The sequence below is a fragment of the Alternaria conjuncta genome, assembly GCF_024043145.1.
Source record: "Alternaria conjuncta strain BMP 0040 chromosome Unknown scaffold_3, whole genome shotgun sequence".
Taxonomy (NCBI): Eukaryota; Fungi; Ascomycota; class Dothideomycetes; order Pleosporales; family Pleosporaceae; genus Alternaria; species Alternaria conjuncta.
Genome location: NW_026250092.1, coordinates 795,817 through 811,945, shown reverse-complemented (window position 1 = coordinate 811,945; position 16,129 = coordinate 795,817). Strand labels below are relative to the sequence as shown.

At 53.8% G+C, this 16,129-nt stretch overlaps 7 protein-coding genes across 7 annotated transcripts; 3 read left to right on the top strand and 4 right to left on the bottom strand.

Moving 5' to 3' along the window:
• Positions 1-1,741: 1,741 nt before the first annotated feature.
• On the top strand, positions 1,742-3,011 carry J4E85_002239 (uncharacterized protein; the record flags this gene model as incomplete). The annotated part of the gene is made up of 3 exons (XM_051466519.1): positions 1,742-1,877; positions 1,929-2,083; positions 2,274-3,011. 3 exons carry the CDS (start codon positions 1,742-1,744, stop codon positions 3,009-3,011), a joined length of 1,029 nt encoding a protein of 342 aa, XP_051329374.1.
• Positions 3,012-3,807: 796 nt separating this feature from the next.
• Positions 3,808-6,051, bottom strand: J4E85_002238 (uncharacterized protein; the record flags this gene model as incomplete). Its single annotated transcript, XM_051466518.1, has 5 exons — positions 3,808-3,988; positions 4,037-4,157; positions 4,207-5,118; positions 5,165-5,251; positions 5,298-6,051. 5 exons carry the CDS (start codon positions 6,049-6,051, stop codon positions 3,808-3,810), a joined length of 2,055 nt encoding a protein of 684 aa, XP_051329373.1.
• A 1,663-nt stretch (positions 6,052-7,714) lies between these two features.
• Positions 7,715-8,387, bottom strand: J4E85_002237 (uncharacterized protein; the record flags this gene model as incomplete). The annotated part of the gene is made up of 2 exons (XM_051466517.1): positions 7,715-7,897; positions 7,977-8,387. The coding sequence occupies 2 exons, from the start codon at positions 8,385-8,387 to the stop codon at positions 7,715-7,717; spliced, it is 594 nt and encodes a 197-aa protein (XP_051329372.1).
• Positions 8,388-8,832: 445 nt separating this feature from the next.
• On the top strand, positions 8,833-9,870 carry J4E85_002236 (uncharacterized protein; the record flags this gene model as incomplete). The annotated part of the gene is made up of 2 exons (XM_051466516.1): positions 8,833-9,559; positions 9,611-9,870. The coding sequence occupies 2 exons, from the start codon at positions 8,833-8,835 to the stop codon at positions 9,868-9,870; spliced, it is 987 nt and encodes a 328-aa protein (XP_051329371.1).
• Positions 9,871-10,003: 133 nt separating this feature from the next.
• On the bottom strand, positions 10,004-10,863 carry J4E85_002235 (uncharacterized protein; the record flags this gene model as incomplete). The annotated part of the gene is made up of 3 exons (XM_051466515.1): positions 10,004-10,383; positions 10,439-10,756; positions 10,806-10,863. 3 exons carry the CDS (start codon positions 10,861-10,863, stop codon positions 10,004-10,006), a joined length of 756 nt encoding a protein of 251 aa, XP_051329370.1.
• A 659-nt stretch (positions 10,864-11,522) lies between these two features.
• J4E85_002234 (uncharacterized protein) lies at positions 11,523-12,963 on the top strand (the record flags this gene model as incomplete). Its single annotated transcript, XM_051466514.1, has 2 exons — positions 11,523-12,292; positions 12,342-12,963. 2 exons carry the CDS (start codon positions 11,523-11,525, stop codon positions 12,961-12,963), a joined length of 1,392 nt encoding a protein of 463 aa, XP_051329369.1.
• Positions 12,964-13,343: 380 nt separating this feature from the next.
• J4E85_002233 (uncharacterized protein) lies at positions 13,344-16,025 on the bottom strand (the record flags this gene model as incomplete). The annotated part of the gene is made up of 1 exon (XM_051466513.1): positions 13,344-16,025. One exon carries the CDS (start codon positions 16,023-16,025, stop codon positions 13,344-13,346), a length of 2,682 nt encoding a protein of 893 aa, XP_051329368.1.
• Positions 16,026-16,129: the final 104 nt, after the last annotated feature.

Here is a 16,129-nt window from a genome sequence, read left to right as displayed (position 1 = left end):
TGTCAGAATCTGTTTGGCGAACATTTCGTAGCTTCGCGCATGTGATGAACGTCGACCTGTGTTGGCTCAGGTAAGACTCACGGATACACTTATATCACTGGGCTGACTTTAAGAAACAAAGACCGTGGCGGGAGGCCACTTTGCCAACACAACTCTTCCATGGTGCTCAATCCATCCGACTAAGCGGACGAATGACGCGCGAACTTGTTACGAGTATTATCATGGGTCCACGGCTCGAGAGCTTGAAACTGAATGACCTCAAGCTATGGGCGGAGCTTGAGCCAGCTTGGAATCCCAACCCCAAGTCATCCGCATCGAGACTTGCGAGCCTTGTCTCAGATACAGTGGATCCTGCACTGGTACCGGCAGCTTCGAATAATCTTCAAGAGCTCCGCAGGTATATCGATGCGAATCGTGCTAGACTGCGGATGCGACCAAACGAGCAAGTACTGGCCGGCACCCTTGATACGCTCGCAGCCCGCCAAATCGCCCTGAATTCTCTTGATATCATTATAGCGGGGCCTGCTTCGGGTTGCCATCCAAGTCCTCAAGATACATCACTGTATCGCTCATGGGCACGATTTCTGGTGTCAGCACGCAACACTCTTTGCAATCTCTTCTTCGAACAATGTGAAGGTAGCAAGACGTCGTCCGGACCCCAGAGGGGCCGTGAGAGAGGGCAGACAGATGGACCACGTCCAATGGACTCGCTTTTTGTACAACATGTGCTGCCTGTTTTGCTAGGCGCTCCATGGCCGCATATCAGGCGCATGGAGATAAGAGGCGTGGGCCGAATTAAGCGCACGTGGCAACCCCATCATGGGCACGAGGACGTGGTACATGTCGCGATACTTCCTAAGGCTAGAGAGCAGCTTCGTGAACTCCTGGACTACGAAGCAGAGTTGGTAATTGAAGAGCGGTCGTCTGCAGAGAGTGAACATGTCGATCCCGCCGATCCAGGTATTCCGCCCATTTATAGTCAATGGGGAAATTGGAAAGCGATCATAGATAGGCGTGAGGAACAGAACCGCAGCGACAGCGGAAAAAATGAGGCTGGCGGACTTGCGACTTGTCAGATCAGCCCTCACAACCAAATGGTATTTCGATGGCCATATCGGAGCTCGAAAGATCAGAAAAGCGCTCTTCATATCGTAGACACGAGATTCTCGCCGTACGAGGAGGAGGATTTGGGAGGAGGACCCAATCCCGAATTCGAGAGGGTATGAATGAACCTTGGAAAGCTTGAAGGCCTTCTATAGGTCTCAATAGGAAGGGGATCTGGTCTTCATATGTACACCTTAATATGACTAGAAATTATAGCTATCAGGGAGAGCATCGGAATGTTCTTGTCTTCAATTACATATAGGGTCTGCTGTCGTGCTGTGGTGAGCAGCGCTCAAGGCGAACGCCCGGGCCCCGACGAATTGGACATAGCGCGCTTCGGCCGGAATTACTTTTCCGCCAGCCCGTAATTTTCTCTGAGCTCCCACCCACCCCTTCATCTTCAGTCCCAAGCTTCACGGGCACCTCACGGAAGACCAGCTCCAGCAGCCTTGGGGCCGGGTCGCACTATCCACGATGCATACACGCATGCTGTTAGCCCCACGTACGGGTGCTGCTGCATTGGACCGCGACCTCGGCTGAACGCGATCCATGAGTGCGGAGACCGATTCCAACCGCTCTCCGCAACACATTGCCAAACTCAACTACCCATATACCCTTCCTCATACCATATCACAAGATGCGGACAGTCTCGGCGCTAGCTTCCCCTCTGCGGAGATCAACACCTTCAATGGCCCGCCAGAGCGCGCGGAGATGCTTCTCGAGCTCCCACAACCTGCAGGCTACATGGGGGTTCATAGGACTGGGACGCATGGGTTAGTACTATGGCAGCTCACATGACTATCATTTACTGACATCGTATACAGGTTATCCCATGGCGAAGAACCTCAGGGCGAAGATACCGGCTGAAGACACACTCTTCGTGCACGATGTCAATACCGCAGCTACACAGCAATTCCTCGAGGAGCATCCACAAGGCGTACGAGTGGCTGAGAACGTACGAGAAGTCGCTGAAAAAGCCGTACGTATACCTCTTCCACTACCTTCAGCACTCTCGTGATGAATTACTTGTTCTATCAATGATCTAAGTTGGGGGCCATTCGTGGCCCTTCTCCTGATTACACAAAAATTATAGCCAATCCTCTGATGCTTTATAAACAACACATCTTCTCGTCAAATACTTCGAGTGCAGTCCACTGACAGTGTTGCAGGAAACTATCGTTACATCCTTGCCAGAACCCAAGCATGTCAAGGCAGTCTTCAAGGAGATGCTGGAACCAGCTACTCTTCTTTCAGACAGCTCTATCAACAAAGAACGGTTCTTCATCGACTGCTCAACCATCGATCCCATGACCTCTGGTGAGGTAGCGGAAGCTGCTCACTCCACTGGTCAAGGAAAGTTCATTGATGCGCCGATGTCTGGTGGTGTCGTTGGTGCACAGGCCGGTACGCTCACCTTCATGATTGGTGCGCCGCCTGAGGCAGTCGAGGGTGCTACTAAAGTCCTGTCATTGATGGGTCGGAGAGTGGTCCACCTTGGCGGACCAGGTGCTGGTCTCAAGGGCAAGCTTGCAAACAACTATCTGCTCGCACTCAACAACATTGCGACTGCAGAAGCAATGAGCATGGGTGTGAAGTGGGGCCTTGATCCCAAGGCGCTAGCTGGTATGATCAACACAGCGACCGGCAAGTGCTGGCCCAGTGAGGTCAATAACCCCGTTCCCGGCGTCATAGAGGGCGCTCCTGCAAGCAGAGGCTACGAGGGAGGGTTCGGTATAGGCCTGGCCAGCAAAGATCTCAAGCTTGCGTTGAAGGCAGCCGATGAGGCTGGTGTCAAGCTTGCGTTGGGAGAACCAGCAAGAGCGCTCTATGATGCATGCGAAAAAGCTGAAAACTGCAAGGGCAAAGACTTCTCAGTAGTCTACAGATATCTTGGGGGCAAGGAGTAGACAATATGACTTTGATCGATATCAATAACCGCTTCACACATGATCTCCTATCCTCGTGATGCACATCTGATGAATTGCACAGTCGTTGTTATCGTGAAGACCCTTGGAGAGCGAACATGTGCTTCGTCGTCCTTGCCTGTGAAACGTGTGCCATGCAGCGGTGGGACGAGGGGAAAGTTTTGGTCAAAGTAAGAGGAAGACGGGAACAGCACTACGACGCATGTTGAGACACATAGAGAAAGAAGAGACCTTGTTGTTACGACTAAAAGTGTATACGCCATAAAGTGACTTGAGACCCAGTACTCCATGATTCGTCCGAACATCAGCCCACAAATCGACAATCGATGCAGCAGCGCTAGGTGCACTGCAGTGGATCGAGACAGTAATACATGGATGGAGAAAGTCAGTGATGAAAGATGCCCATAGACCTTCGCTCCCACAACCCATTGACATCCAGACCGCAGACCCAGAATGACAGACATCCAGTACAGCAAAATCCTGCGACCACAGTTTCGCAAAAGTAGACCAGACAACGCGAAACCGGGCTCAGATCCGTAGTGCAAAACAGCAGGGTCGCAGGACAAAATCAACGCAAACATCAGAAGTAGAAGGAAAGATCATGGCAGAGCAAGACGAAGGAAGTGCAAACGCCCATATCGCACACAAGGGATGATGGATCATCCTGAACAGAATAGGCATCTCAAATGTGAGAGGGCCTGTAATCGTACATGTACGAATCGTATCGTATCGTCGTGAGTCATATCGAGCAGAGAGGTCGGAGAGTTCGTAGAAGTCATTATCTGGAGTAGGGCTTGTTCATCAGCGCGATTTCGCGCGCAACTGTTGCCCACTCCAGGTCGCGGCGAAGAGGCTCATTGCGTCGTTGACGCTGGTACTCTTCCCACTTAAGAAGTTCGTAAGTGAATCGAAGGTGTGGTTGAATTATAACATTAAGTCGCCGTGCCCGAACAAAGCAGCTGAAATGGAGTTAGTCTAAGTCAAATGGAAGACAGCTCATAACTTACTAGGCACGAGGGAAGGATAGGCCCATCTCGTTCATAACTTCAGCAATACAAATCGTTGCAGAACGCGACACGCCGACACGGCAATGCACTAAAGTAGCGCCTCCTTCTTTCTTGCCTGCTTCTACAAAGGGTCAGCTATGCGAGTCTCAGCGTGGAGTCATGCCACTCACCAATGAATTTCAGGCAACGCTCAAACTCGCCCCAGAGAGGGTCTACGCCATTGTCCTGAACTCGGTCGACCATCAGGAAGTTCTCGGCAGGCCAGTCAAGCTTCTTCTTGACGTCTTCGGGCCAAGCAAGCGGTTCTCCAACACTCAGGATGCGGTTAATGCCCATAGCACGGAGGAGCTCCGGGTTGTTAGCGTGTCCAAGGTTGCCGAGGTACATGTAGGGCAAGATCCGACTGGGCAGACTGCCGTCGAGCTTCGAAAGCCAGCGTGGTTCGGAAAGATTCAGAACACTCTGGCTGAAGCGAGGAGAATCTTGAAGGATTCGAGGTTGGATCGCTGTTAGAAGGGCAACATCTGAAGGGTATGCGAAGAAGTTGCGGCCCTTGTCGCGATGCATTTGAATCCAAGCATCGTGAACAGGTAGGCCTTCCGCATACATGAAGTAAGCCAAAGCCAGAAGTGTCGTTTCGGTATAACCATCGGTGCAGTGTATCAAAAACTTGCGTGGCGCAGCAATGTCGTCCATCTCTATAGCTTCGTCTTCTTCTTCCCGTCTTCGCTTCGACCGCCGGACCTCATGTGGGTTCGCCAGCTCGTACATCCACTTGCACATTTCCATCAGGCCGTCAACTTCGCCATGCGCCCATGTAGGAGGCATGATGCTTCCAGATGAGGGGAATTCCATGTGCAGGGTAGACTTGCGGTGAACTCGTTCTAGGCCCATGCGGAGAGCTCGGAGCGAGCGCGATTCGGGTACATGCGCGAGATCGGTCGCTTCAATCAACATATCGTAGCCTTCTTCTCCCACGCAATCTGGATGCAGTGCTTGATCAGGCGTTGGTCCCAGGAAGACGTTGTTGCTGATCTCTGTTGCTTTCGACATTGCGCTCATCTCATATCGCTCCCAATAGACTTTATATGTTAGTAGTGAACAACCTCCTTCCACGTCACAACTTACAAAAATCAGCAATCTCTCCTGTCATGTCGCCCGTGGAATTGATAGCGACCAGCTTTGGGTACTTCTCCTGCATGGATGCAAAGGGATCTGGACGTGTCAGTTCTGTACACTTGGATGCAGTCACCAGTCGTACCTGAGAGCATAAAGGTGTTGAAAAGGCAATGTGGAAATCCGTTCCTTGCTTCATACTGCCTCTGCGCCCTGGAAATCTTCTGTGCAAGCGCAATCGTGTCTTGCGGTTTGGTTTTGTGGTCGCCATACACTATGATGTCAGACACCATAGCCAGTTTGCAGGCCTGGATCTGGAAGTTGCGCACAGAAAAGCCATCCTTGGGGTCACATTCAATGAACCTGGGCGTATCAGAAGACACTGATTCCAGAAGCTCATCCGGTGCGATTGCGCCCTTGAGTTTGGAAGCCGACAGGTTTCCGCCAGTCTTAACAACAGTGATGCTGCGAATGCATCTGGGAACTTTACGACCGCTTCTGCGACGGGAAGAGAAGAAAGCAAGCTGTATCTGATTCTCGGAGTGAAGACCATGCATCCACGGGAAGACTTGGTCGGGGTTCGGAAGCGGCTGCGTTGCAATGTGCTCTAGAGCCTCCGCCATGCGATCAGCGGTGATAGTGTACACGGGCGGGTCATCGGAGTAGAGTGAACAGTATGCATCTGGCGGGTATGTGATTGACGAGGTTTCAATAAGACTGTCCTGGCGCGGGGGCGATGCTGGGGGAGTCGCAGGGAGACCACCAGGAGAGCACTCCGGGATGTGCTTATTGGGAATGGCAGTAGGCGTACCACGAGAAGAGGTGTTGAGCGACAGGTGCGGTGGAGGTGTTGAAGAACGACCGGGCATAGAAGGATATCTGGCGACAGCAGCAGCCATGTTGACAAGTCCAAGGCTTGGGATTAGAATGTGGTCGAAGGCGCGCAACGTGTGAAGGGCCTGTGGAGGGCGAGGAATCAATTGGGCAGGCTCCTTGCAATAGCAATAGGCTGGCTAATGGTGATGGTCCCTTCCCAATCAAAGAGATGCAGCGGAGGGGTCAGAGGACCACCAATGTACAGCAGGAGCGTGCGTATCACGACAGAGTGGAGTGACAGGAGTGATCTGTCGCGCAATGATCAGTACACGGGACCGAAGGGCGTCTTATGCCTCGAGCTGTGGGACCTACCGCGATGAAAGTTTGGGGAGACGGCGCACGTTAGTTGTTGAGTTGATCAGCAGCCGGGGTCAAAGAGGTAAGCACGAGGGCCGTCGAGAAGTTGCGACCCTTTGCAGGAAGGTACGACCTACAGCGCGATGGTGAACATGATGTGAGGACAGGTGAAGTGAAGAATTGCGGGGAATGGATTGAACTGAATTAAGTCGAGAAGAAAGAAGAAAACACGGAGGGGCGAGGGGCGTCGATGGAGGTTGTAGCCACGACGAGGGATATGGGCGTCTCTAGTGGTTCCCCGCTATCTGACTTTCCCAGCATTCGACAAGGCGCCGTTTTAATTCACCCAACCCAGCTTCGTGGTGCGCGCCACCATGCAATGCCTGCTCCGACAGCTCTGTAATCGTTGGCCCGTGTAGACGACACCGCACACGGGGCATGCACAGAAGCTGTTCCTGCTCCATGACAGCCGCTGGGATTCGGCAGCATCACGGCGCAGTTGTCCAAGGGCGATAAGGATGCCAGTGGGTGGGTCTGGTAGACTGGGCAAGGATGCGTGCGGAGATATGAGGGCACGCAGTGTGCATGCTAAACTAGCCACTATAGAGCTCACGTCCCGCTAACAAGGACGTCGCCGGCAGCGTGGAATCGGGCTGACAGTTAGTGTGCCATTCGCATGCGGATCCAGCATCATGCCCCACTGGCGTGCAGCTCAGCAATTGCCACCCAACACGCGAGCGTGAAGTCTGGAGCTTCATCGAGCGATTGCCGATCAACCCCGCGTCTTTTGGCACTCTGGAGCCGCCGACGAGACTAGAGTCTGGAGCCTCTTCGTGGCTGTCAAACGACCAGCTGCAGACTGCACGCTTTGGACGTACTAGCTAAACACGATTCACGAGGCCACACTGTTTAGTCGACCTCACAACCCCGCATTACGTTGTCGCTTCTTATCGCTTTGCAAGGGAGGCAGACCAGGACCAGGTGTCTGTGTTCGTTTACTAGATCCGAGCCTACTATGTCTGCCCAAGTAGTTGAGTCGTAAGCCCCGATGCATGCTGACGCACGATGAAAAAACGTTCTGGAGCGCATCCTGTCACAAAGCTCTAGACATCGGTTGTCATAACATGTGAAGCGGACTCGTATAAGACCTTTTGGGTTGGGTTGCTAACCTGCAGCCGGTCTACATGGTGCCCAGGTGGTGACTGCTCGCGTGCCTTCCGATACTCCTCTTGCTATACATACACGACCGTCGTATCCCGTTCAATCATGACGCCCAACTCCTCGCATAAGCTCAGTATCCAAATCCTCGTACGTTACAGATATAATGGAAAGGTATCACTCCGGCAGGGTCCATCCCGCAATCCGCGTTCCGCAAGCCAAGACCTATCCTCATACATCAAGCTCGGCTTTTGAGTTCAGTATATCATCGACGATGGAGCGCTGGACAGCTATCCTGTCCTTATCGCCCGCGTCCTGCTCCCTCAACAAGACTGCGAGTACTTCGATCGGCGGGTCGAGATCGAGCCGTTGCGCTCGCTTCCAGCGCTTCAACCGAGCGATTCCGGTGCATGGCTACATAGCGCAAATCGTATTAGTGATGCAACAAGACGTGGGGGAGCTCTGAAGGCAGGGTGCTGGGTAGTAAACTTACGCCATAGTGCGCGCTCATGTCGAACTCCCTGAGGATCTTCTCGTGCAAGCTTAGAGCCCCCTGGTGCGCCCTTGATGCGCGCCTTTGCTTCTCCTTCGCGGCCCAGTACTTCTTGATCGCTGCATCTGATATGCGCCGTGCCTGGTCCTCCTCTGGTGTACTCTCAACCTCCTGTGCCTTGACCTCCTGTTCTGTTTGCTCGATGATCGCAGCTTCTGTCGTTGTCGGCTCAGTATCTGAGATATCGATTGTCTCCGGCTTGACTTCTTTCAGCTTCGCTTCGAGGAGGTTCTTCTTTGCGCCTTGTGCTTTTACGCCGGACTTTGTGACCCTATTTGTCGTTCCGTGGAATGCGAGAGTCGACTGTTGCGATTTGGCCGCTGGGCCCGATGCTTTGCGTTTGGGTGCCATATTGATGTATTTGCGATCGATATCTGGTGATTCTTAGGTATTTGACGTCGTGATGGTTGCGTGCTATGATGGGGTGGTTGGGTAGAGTGACCTCATTGGTTTTGCTTGGCGTCGATCGGGGCGCCTTCCCTGGTTGCTGCAGTGATACGCGAGATCGCGCAGACATGTGACCTCGCATCAATCTCCACCCCCACATCGTGCCGAAACCGCGGGATACTTTGCATGTGTTTTTAGGACTATTCTACCTTGTTCTGGTAAGTTCAGAATCCCCAGACTTGTTAAAATCGCGAATCTTGTTAAAACGAACGCGTATACCTGAGTAGACGTGAGAGTCCGCGACGAGGACGCTTGACTCATACATAGAGCATGCCATGTTTCTTAGGTGTTCACTCTTACTGACTATGACCTTAGTGCTGGAATTGTGCTTCACAACCTACCGTCAACAATGACTTCCACAACACCCCCAGATGTCGCCGCCCACGCGGAGGCTCTAATCCCCAAATTCCATCTGACCCGCCTCTTGAATTCCGACCAAGCTGGCCGTCGCATCTCCCTTCTGGGCACCATAGACTCCAAACCCGCTCTCCTACTCGCTGAGCGCGCTGCCTTCGATACGAACCCTGAAATTCTGAACAGCTTCTCCACCTCGCTCCGTAACATCAAGAACCTCGGTGCCAATGACATCTACGCGTGGTTCCTCGCAAACTCCAACCCCAGCGACGAGAACCCACCTCCGGACTTCAAATTGAACCTAATCTATCCTTGTACAGAGAAGCACGTCAAGAAGTACGAGCAACAGCGCTTAAGGGTCGTCACCGAGACGCCAGAGATTTACGAAAAGTACGTGAGGCCGTACATGCAGGCTCAGCGCGAAAAGGGCGCGTTGAACTGGGTATTCAACATCATTGAGGGCCGGACTGAACAAGAGGATGTCATCTACCGTGAGTCGGGCGAGGAGGGCTTCTTGCTTTTGCCTGATCTGAACTGGGACCGCAAGACAATGGGCAGTCTGCACTTGCTCGGTATAGTCGAGCGAAGAGACATCTGGAGTGTAAGGGATTTGAAAAAGAATATGGCGGAGTGGGTGAAGCATATGCGGGAGAAGATGCTCGAGGCAACCGTTAAGCTGTACCCTGAGCTTGAGAGGGATGAGTTGAAACTTTATGTGCACTGTAAGTCTATGCCGAGAAGAGAGTTGCGAAGACTTGCTGACGAGCGCATAGATCAACCAACATACTATCACTTCCACATCCATATCGTCCACGTCTCGCTGGAAGCTGGCAGTACGCAAGCCACCGGAAAGGCTTTGGGTCTAGAAAACATTATCTCGCAACTCGAAACCATGGCTTCTACTTCGTCCTCCTCACCTCCAGGTATGCAAGATGTTAGCTTGACGTATCATCTTGGTGAGAGGAGTGATCTATGGGAGAAGGTGTATCTGCCACTCAAGGAGGGACGAGAAGTCAAGGTGGATGACTTTTGAGCAAAGCCGTACTCTCCTCGGAGTGATATAGACTAGTGAATACATCATGCTAGAGACCATGCAGCCTTGTACCTTAGAATTCATCGCCAGACATTTCAGCGAATTGCCGGGACTCCCTCCTCTCGTTATCCTCCTAGAACGACTCGGCAAGTGTAATCAGACTGAAACGCAGCTCTCCTCCGCCGGCCTCAGCCTCGCGCTTGAGGAAGCTACGTACGCCCAGGTCAAGAGCCTTTTCGCTCAGGACATCCTCGTCTGGACCCAGCGCACCGCGGTCAAGAGGGCCTTTCCGCCGACCGTCAAGCTCCCACAGATGGTTCTTGTCCGACTTGATAAAGCAAACGTAGTGTAGATCGACGTCGGAATCGGCCTCAGGCGCAGCAGTATCACCACCGGATGCAGCGCTTTGGTGTGCGCTCTCGAGAGCTTCAGATTCGTAGAGGAGATCGGCTCGTTCGACAGGCTTGAGGGGTATCGCGTCGTTGACCAGCTTGGCCAGATTCGAGTCGGGTCCTAAGGCTTTTGTCAGCATGTCTGATGGCTGTCTCGGAACACGGCGGCTACTGACTGATGTGTGCACGGGCGGAACCGTTGGAGACACCGTGGAGTAATCCGATTAGACCACAAGCATTTCCAATAGTCTGCTTATACCAGATGACCTCCTCCTCTGGGCCATGTCCCTGGTATTCCGGCTTGTCCTTGTCTTCCTGCATGCGAAATGTCTCGTATGTCTTGCTGACAGGGAAGACGAGGAGGAGGGCATGAGCAGGTCGAGGTACGAAAGCAAGTAGCTCGGGCTCGTCTATGCTAAAGACATCGTGGAATGCAAGCTTCTCCGACAGACCGAGCTTGTGGACGAGAGCGGACATGACATCGGGATTGTTTTCTGTCGCGCATCAGCTGGTATGTATGCAGTGTATGTGGAGATGTCGTACCCAGAGGAATGAACCTCTTCCTGCCCTTGGGCACATCTGGTGACGATTCGGACGCCATGGTGATGCTGTGTAGAAATGGTGTTGCGGGGAAGGAGAGCTCGACATGTTATACCTAGGTAGACGTGGGGCGCAGGCAGCAAACGACTCGTCATCCAAACTCTCTTTGCCTTCCACAGACATATCATAGGCTACAGCATCGTCTGCTTAGACCATTGGGGGGTTTGGCTCTTTCTTTCGCATGCTGAGGCCTCGAAGGACTGCGGGCGGCATGAACGAGAAACGATCAAGCACCATCTACGCGTGGAGAGTAGTTCATAATACGAGACATCTCAACCCTCGGCATAACAGTATCATCTTGAGGTGCACTCGACGCGATGCATGCGATGGACACGCGACTTGAGAAACGCGATGGCCTGTGCGGCGACATGGCGGAAGCTTCTGAGCCCCGCGCGGTGACGAAGGACCTGAATTTGACTCACGTGAATCATGCATCTTCGCCGTTGTCCCTCCGCTACGCCCTTTTCTCGCATATTACACATCGGACGGCCTCAATTACCACGGACGAGATATTGCCAGGCCGGAGCATCTTTCATACCGCCTACACATCCCCACAGATCCATAGCCACTGCGCCCAGTAGCTTTACGGCGGATTTCTTTACCCCACTACAGCCACTTGCCCTCAACTTTTTCCAGCGAACCTTCGCACCACTGCCCACCATGACCACAATCGACGAGACCCTGGTCACCTTCCTCAAGACACACGCGCCCAACAATGCCGCCGACGAGACGGACGCTGTCAAGGCCTCGCAGGCCCTCTACCCCGAAGTCACCTACACCGACGCCGAGAAGACGGAACTCAGTCAATGGCTGATCACTGCCTCCCACATCGCCTCCTCCTCTGAGGATGCCGCCAAAGCCTCCGAGCGCCTGTCGTCACTCAACACACACCTCTCGAGCCGAACCACCGTCCTCGGCGCAAAGCCCTCCGTCGCAGACATCGCCCTCTACCAGAAGCTCGCACCAGTAGTCTCGAAATGGAGTGCTGAGGAGAGGACTGGAGAGCAGGGATACCACCACATCGTCCGCCATGTCGACTTCGTCCAGAACTCGCCTGTCTTCGGCCTGAAGCTGGACGACAAGGTCAACATTGACCAGGACAACGTCATCTTCAAGATCAAGCCAGTAGACGCAAAGGCCGAGAAGGAGCGCAAGAAGAAGGAGAAGGAGGCTGCGGCTGCCAGTGCCGCCGCGTCTGGTGCCACAGCTACTACTCTAACCGGTGAACAAGGACAAGCCGCACAAGGGGGCCAGGGAGGCAAGAGCAAGGCGGACAAGGCAAAGGGCAAGGTCGAGGCTGCTGGCTCCGCTGTAGCATCTGCAGTCGTCGGCAATGCAGCGGGTGGCTCAGCTGGCGGTGTTCCAGAAGGTGCGCCAACCGAGAAGAAGAAGAAGGAAAAGAAGGAGAAGCAGCCCAAGCCCCAGAAAGCGTAAGTCATGTTTCTATCCTGCGTCTACGCACCATCTAACAACACGCAGCGCGCCAGTTGAGAAGCCCCTCTCTCCCGCCCTCATCGACCTCCGCGTAGGCCACATCCTCAAGGCCGAGACCCACCCCAACGCCGACTCGCTCTACGTATCCACAATCGCATGCGGTGACGCTCCCGGCACAGACAACACCTCAGAGTACGAAGGTCAGGTCGTGCGCACCGTATGCTCGGGTCTCAACGGCCTGATTCCCCTCTCGGAGATGCAGAACCGCAAGATTGTCGCAGTGTGCAACCTGAAGCCCGTCACTATGCGCGGTGTCAAGAGCTGTGCGATGGTACTCGCTGCGTCACCACGCGTTACCGAGGGTGAGGACAGCCACAAGGGACCAGTCGAGCTGGTAGATCCCCCCAAGGAGAGCAAGGCTGGCGACCGCGTCTACTTCGAGGGCTGGGAAGGCGAGCCTGAGCCGGTGCTCAACCCCAAGAAGAAGGTCTGGGAGATGATCCAGCCAGGCTTCACTACAACAGATGGCCTAGAGGTTGGCTTCGATGTTGGCGTCGTACCACAATTGAGCGGCGAGGGCGCGGATAAGAAGACGGGTGTAGCTAAGCTGAGGACCAAGGACGGTCTGTGTAGCATTCCCACTCTCAAGGGAGGTGTTGTGCGATAGATGGGCCTGATGGTATACGACAGTCTAAAAAGAGTTGTTGGTGCTACATATACTAAGGCCTGGCGGATACATTATGTGTTCAAAGTAGATAGTATGCCACAAAAGTGAGCCTGTCGCACTCCAATACATGAACAAAGTAACCCCAAAGCCTGCTCAGTCCACCCAGTCTACCCTCGGTGGATCAATACATACACAGATCTCACTTGGAAAGTCACAGTAGTCATCAACCTTCATAATCGTCAAGTTAAATTTCAATTCCTAATGCTCTGTAACTATCCTGGGTATACAAACACAATCGTAAAAACCCGAAGGTATCCTGCAGAAAACAATATAAACGCCGTCATGCTACATTACGACATCATCCCAGCTATTACGAGAGCCTAATCCATTAGGCTCACAGGGTACTCGTAGTCCTTCTCTGCATCCGTCCCGTGTAGCCTGACCTGGTACAGGCACGTGTGACTGGCACCCCAATTGCTGGTCACGCGGACCATGGCTTTCGAAACAGGTTCGGACGGCTCGCCAGCGAGGTCGAACGTCTGGAGGTGGTTGGATGCGTGGATGTTGTATTTGAAGGATCCGAGGCACTTCCAGGCGGGACCGTCGAAGCTAGGTGGTGGCGGATCGCGGCAGGTTACCTGGCGGTGGGAGTAGTAGGGGTTGATGGGCGCGTCTGTCTGGACCCAGAGCTCGATGTCGCGGGGCGCGTTGGAGATGTTGCGCGCTGGCATCATGCTCATGGGGACGTGCTCGATGGTGACCTGCTTGGGGATGACGGGGCGTGGGAGTTTGACAGTGAGTTGGGCCTGGCCGCTTGAAACGGGCGCTTGACCAGCAGAGCACCAGCAGTCGCCTGGCTCTTCCCACTTCGTCAGCGCGGCCATGGGTGGGTTGCGATGGGGGACGAAGGCCCAGCGGCGGATGAGTCCGTGGAGTCGACCAGCTCGGTGGTTGTATGTGACGGAAGACATGTCTGGATCGACAACGGCGCCTAGACCAGGAGAGAAGTAGTTGGGCTTGGTGAGGTGGAGTTCGTAGTTTGCGACAAGGTTGGCTTGCGCAAGAGAGTTGAGTCGAATTTGGTCCATCATGGTCTTTCGGGCCTCTGCTTGCACCATCGTCTTGAATTGAGCGCTCTGGGCTCGGATAGCTTCGTCGATCTTCTTGTCGACTTGAGCAGTTAAGTTCTCGTAACGGCGCTCCATGAAGGTGACGAACTCATCACGAGAGACGGCCTGTGGCCAACTCTCAGTGTGGCTGCGTTCTTGCTGGGCCGTGGTGTCGAAGAGCTCGCCGAGCTTGGTCTTGGTCTGTTCAATGTAGCGCGCCCACTCTTTGTCGCCCATGCTTGAACGTGTCTTGCCAGTCAGTGCCATCCAGAAGTCATCCGTGATTTCAGAGGTGCCATCCTCATTACGGCGAACGATCATGACTTCAGGAAGCTCCTGCTTGAGCTCCTCGATTGTCGTGCGCATATCTGCACGAACATCCTCCAAGCGCTGCGTGTGTCGCTTGTCGATGTTGGACATGCGGCCCCATAAGAGGTTATCGTCGCCGTTGTTCTTATACGCTTGAGCCAGTTCAGCCTCTGTGAGTTTGTGCTCGGTGGGAGGGAGGATGAACTCGGTAATCTTCTCATATGTGTGACTGACTCGTGCGCCCACAGCCTTCACCAATCCAGGCGTACGCACGGCTGATTCGGGGAATGGCGTGGCCACCATGGCGGAGGAGATAAGGTAGCTCAACAGCAGTAACCCGGCCAATCCACCAAACGCCCAAATCATAAGCTTTTTCCATTCCCATACCGGCTCGTCAACCTCATCTGATTCAACATCGCCAAGCCATGCGTTGAGCTCGACCCTGTCCTTTTGGTGCGGGCGGCGTCGCTCTGACTGTCGCTGTGACTGCGATGGTGGGCCTTGTTGTTGAAGTCTAGTCTGCTCCTCGACGATTAGATCTCTTACAGAGCCTTCATTTTCAGCTGACGGAGCGCGAACAGTAGGCCGCTGTACGTTTGCCCTGATATGGGACTGTCCTTGGATGGGTGCCTTGATAGCATTTTCGGCAGGAGTAGGAATCTGAGGTTGGACTGAAACCCTGTTACGAATAGAACTTTGAGATAAAACGGGGGTGGGTCCTTGGGTCCTTGCTCCATTCACAGTACGACTGGCGGGCCTGCGACTCGGTACTGCTGGCCTGACGAACGGATCTTGTGCGCCGGAAGTAGCAGCCTCGTGGGTGATGCCGTTCGACTTTGCGGTGTTGGTAGATGTTGTAAGGTCAGGTTTGCGGGTCGATGCTGCAGGCTTTGCGAGAGGCGAGCCCATGAATGGATCCTGGGACACTAGCATGCCAGCCTCGTGGGCAAGACCGAACGACTTGGTGGTATTGCCGACAGACGCCGCAAGATCATCATCGCTGTGGTCGAAGTCATCACTGTCGATGAAGGAGTAGCCAGGAGTGACCTTTGACTTTGATCTGGGGTTGCGCACATTGTCGGGTGAGAACTTGTCACTGTTGCGGTTTTGCCTGATGAAGCGCGATTGGCGCTCACTTCCAAGTTCCTCGACACCTTCTTCCTCGTGGTTTTGTTGTTCGCTTTGATGGTCCTCCTCTTCCTCCTCGTCGGCGTACTTCTCCATCTGGTTCTCCATAGCCTGGGCGAATCCTGTGGCAGGAGCGGCCGGGAGCTTATCTGGGGCACCAGTACGACCGCTCGCGCCATAGGCATTTGATCTGCGACTGGCGACCTTGGTTAAAGTTGTTGTAGTACGTTTCGCTGCGGCGGAAGCTGTGGCATTGGTGACAACTGAATCTGCAACAACAGAGTTTGCCTTTTGACTGAGGCGATCTGAGCGACGGTTACGTCCTCCAGGCGTGCGCGCCTCCCCATTGGCACGTTGCGACATGGCGGCGATGAGCTCGTCAAGATCGCGGTTGAAATCTGGAAGTGATGTGTCGCCAGCAAAATCGAAACCAAGCACAGGAGAAGGGGGCTGAATTGATTGCTGAGGTTGTGTGAGTAGTTGGTCGTTGGAAGATTGGGTTGCTGGGGCGGTCATGTAGAAGAAAGAAAAGACGCCAGAGGACTGGAGTCGTCCAACAATAGCTGTGAACAAAGAAAAAAGACAGCTTCGCGACAATGACAAGACAATAGAAAACAGAA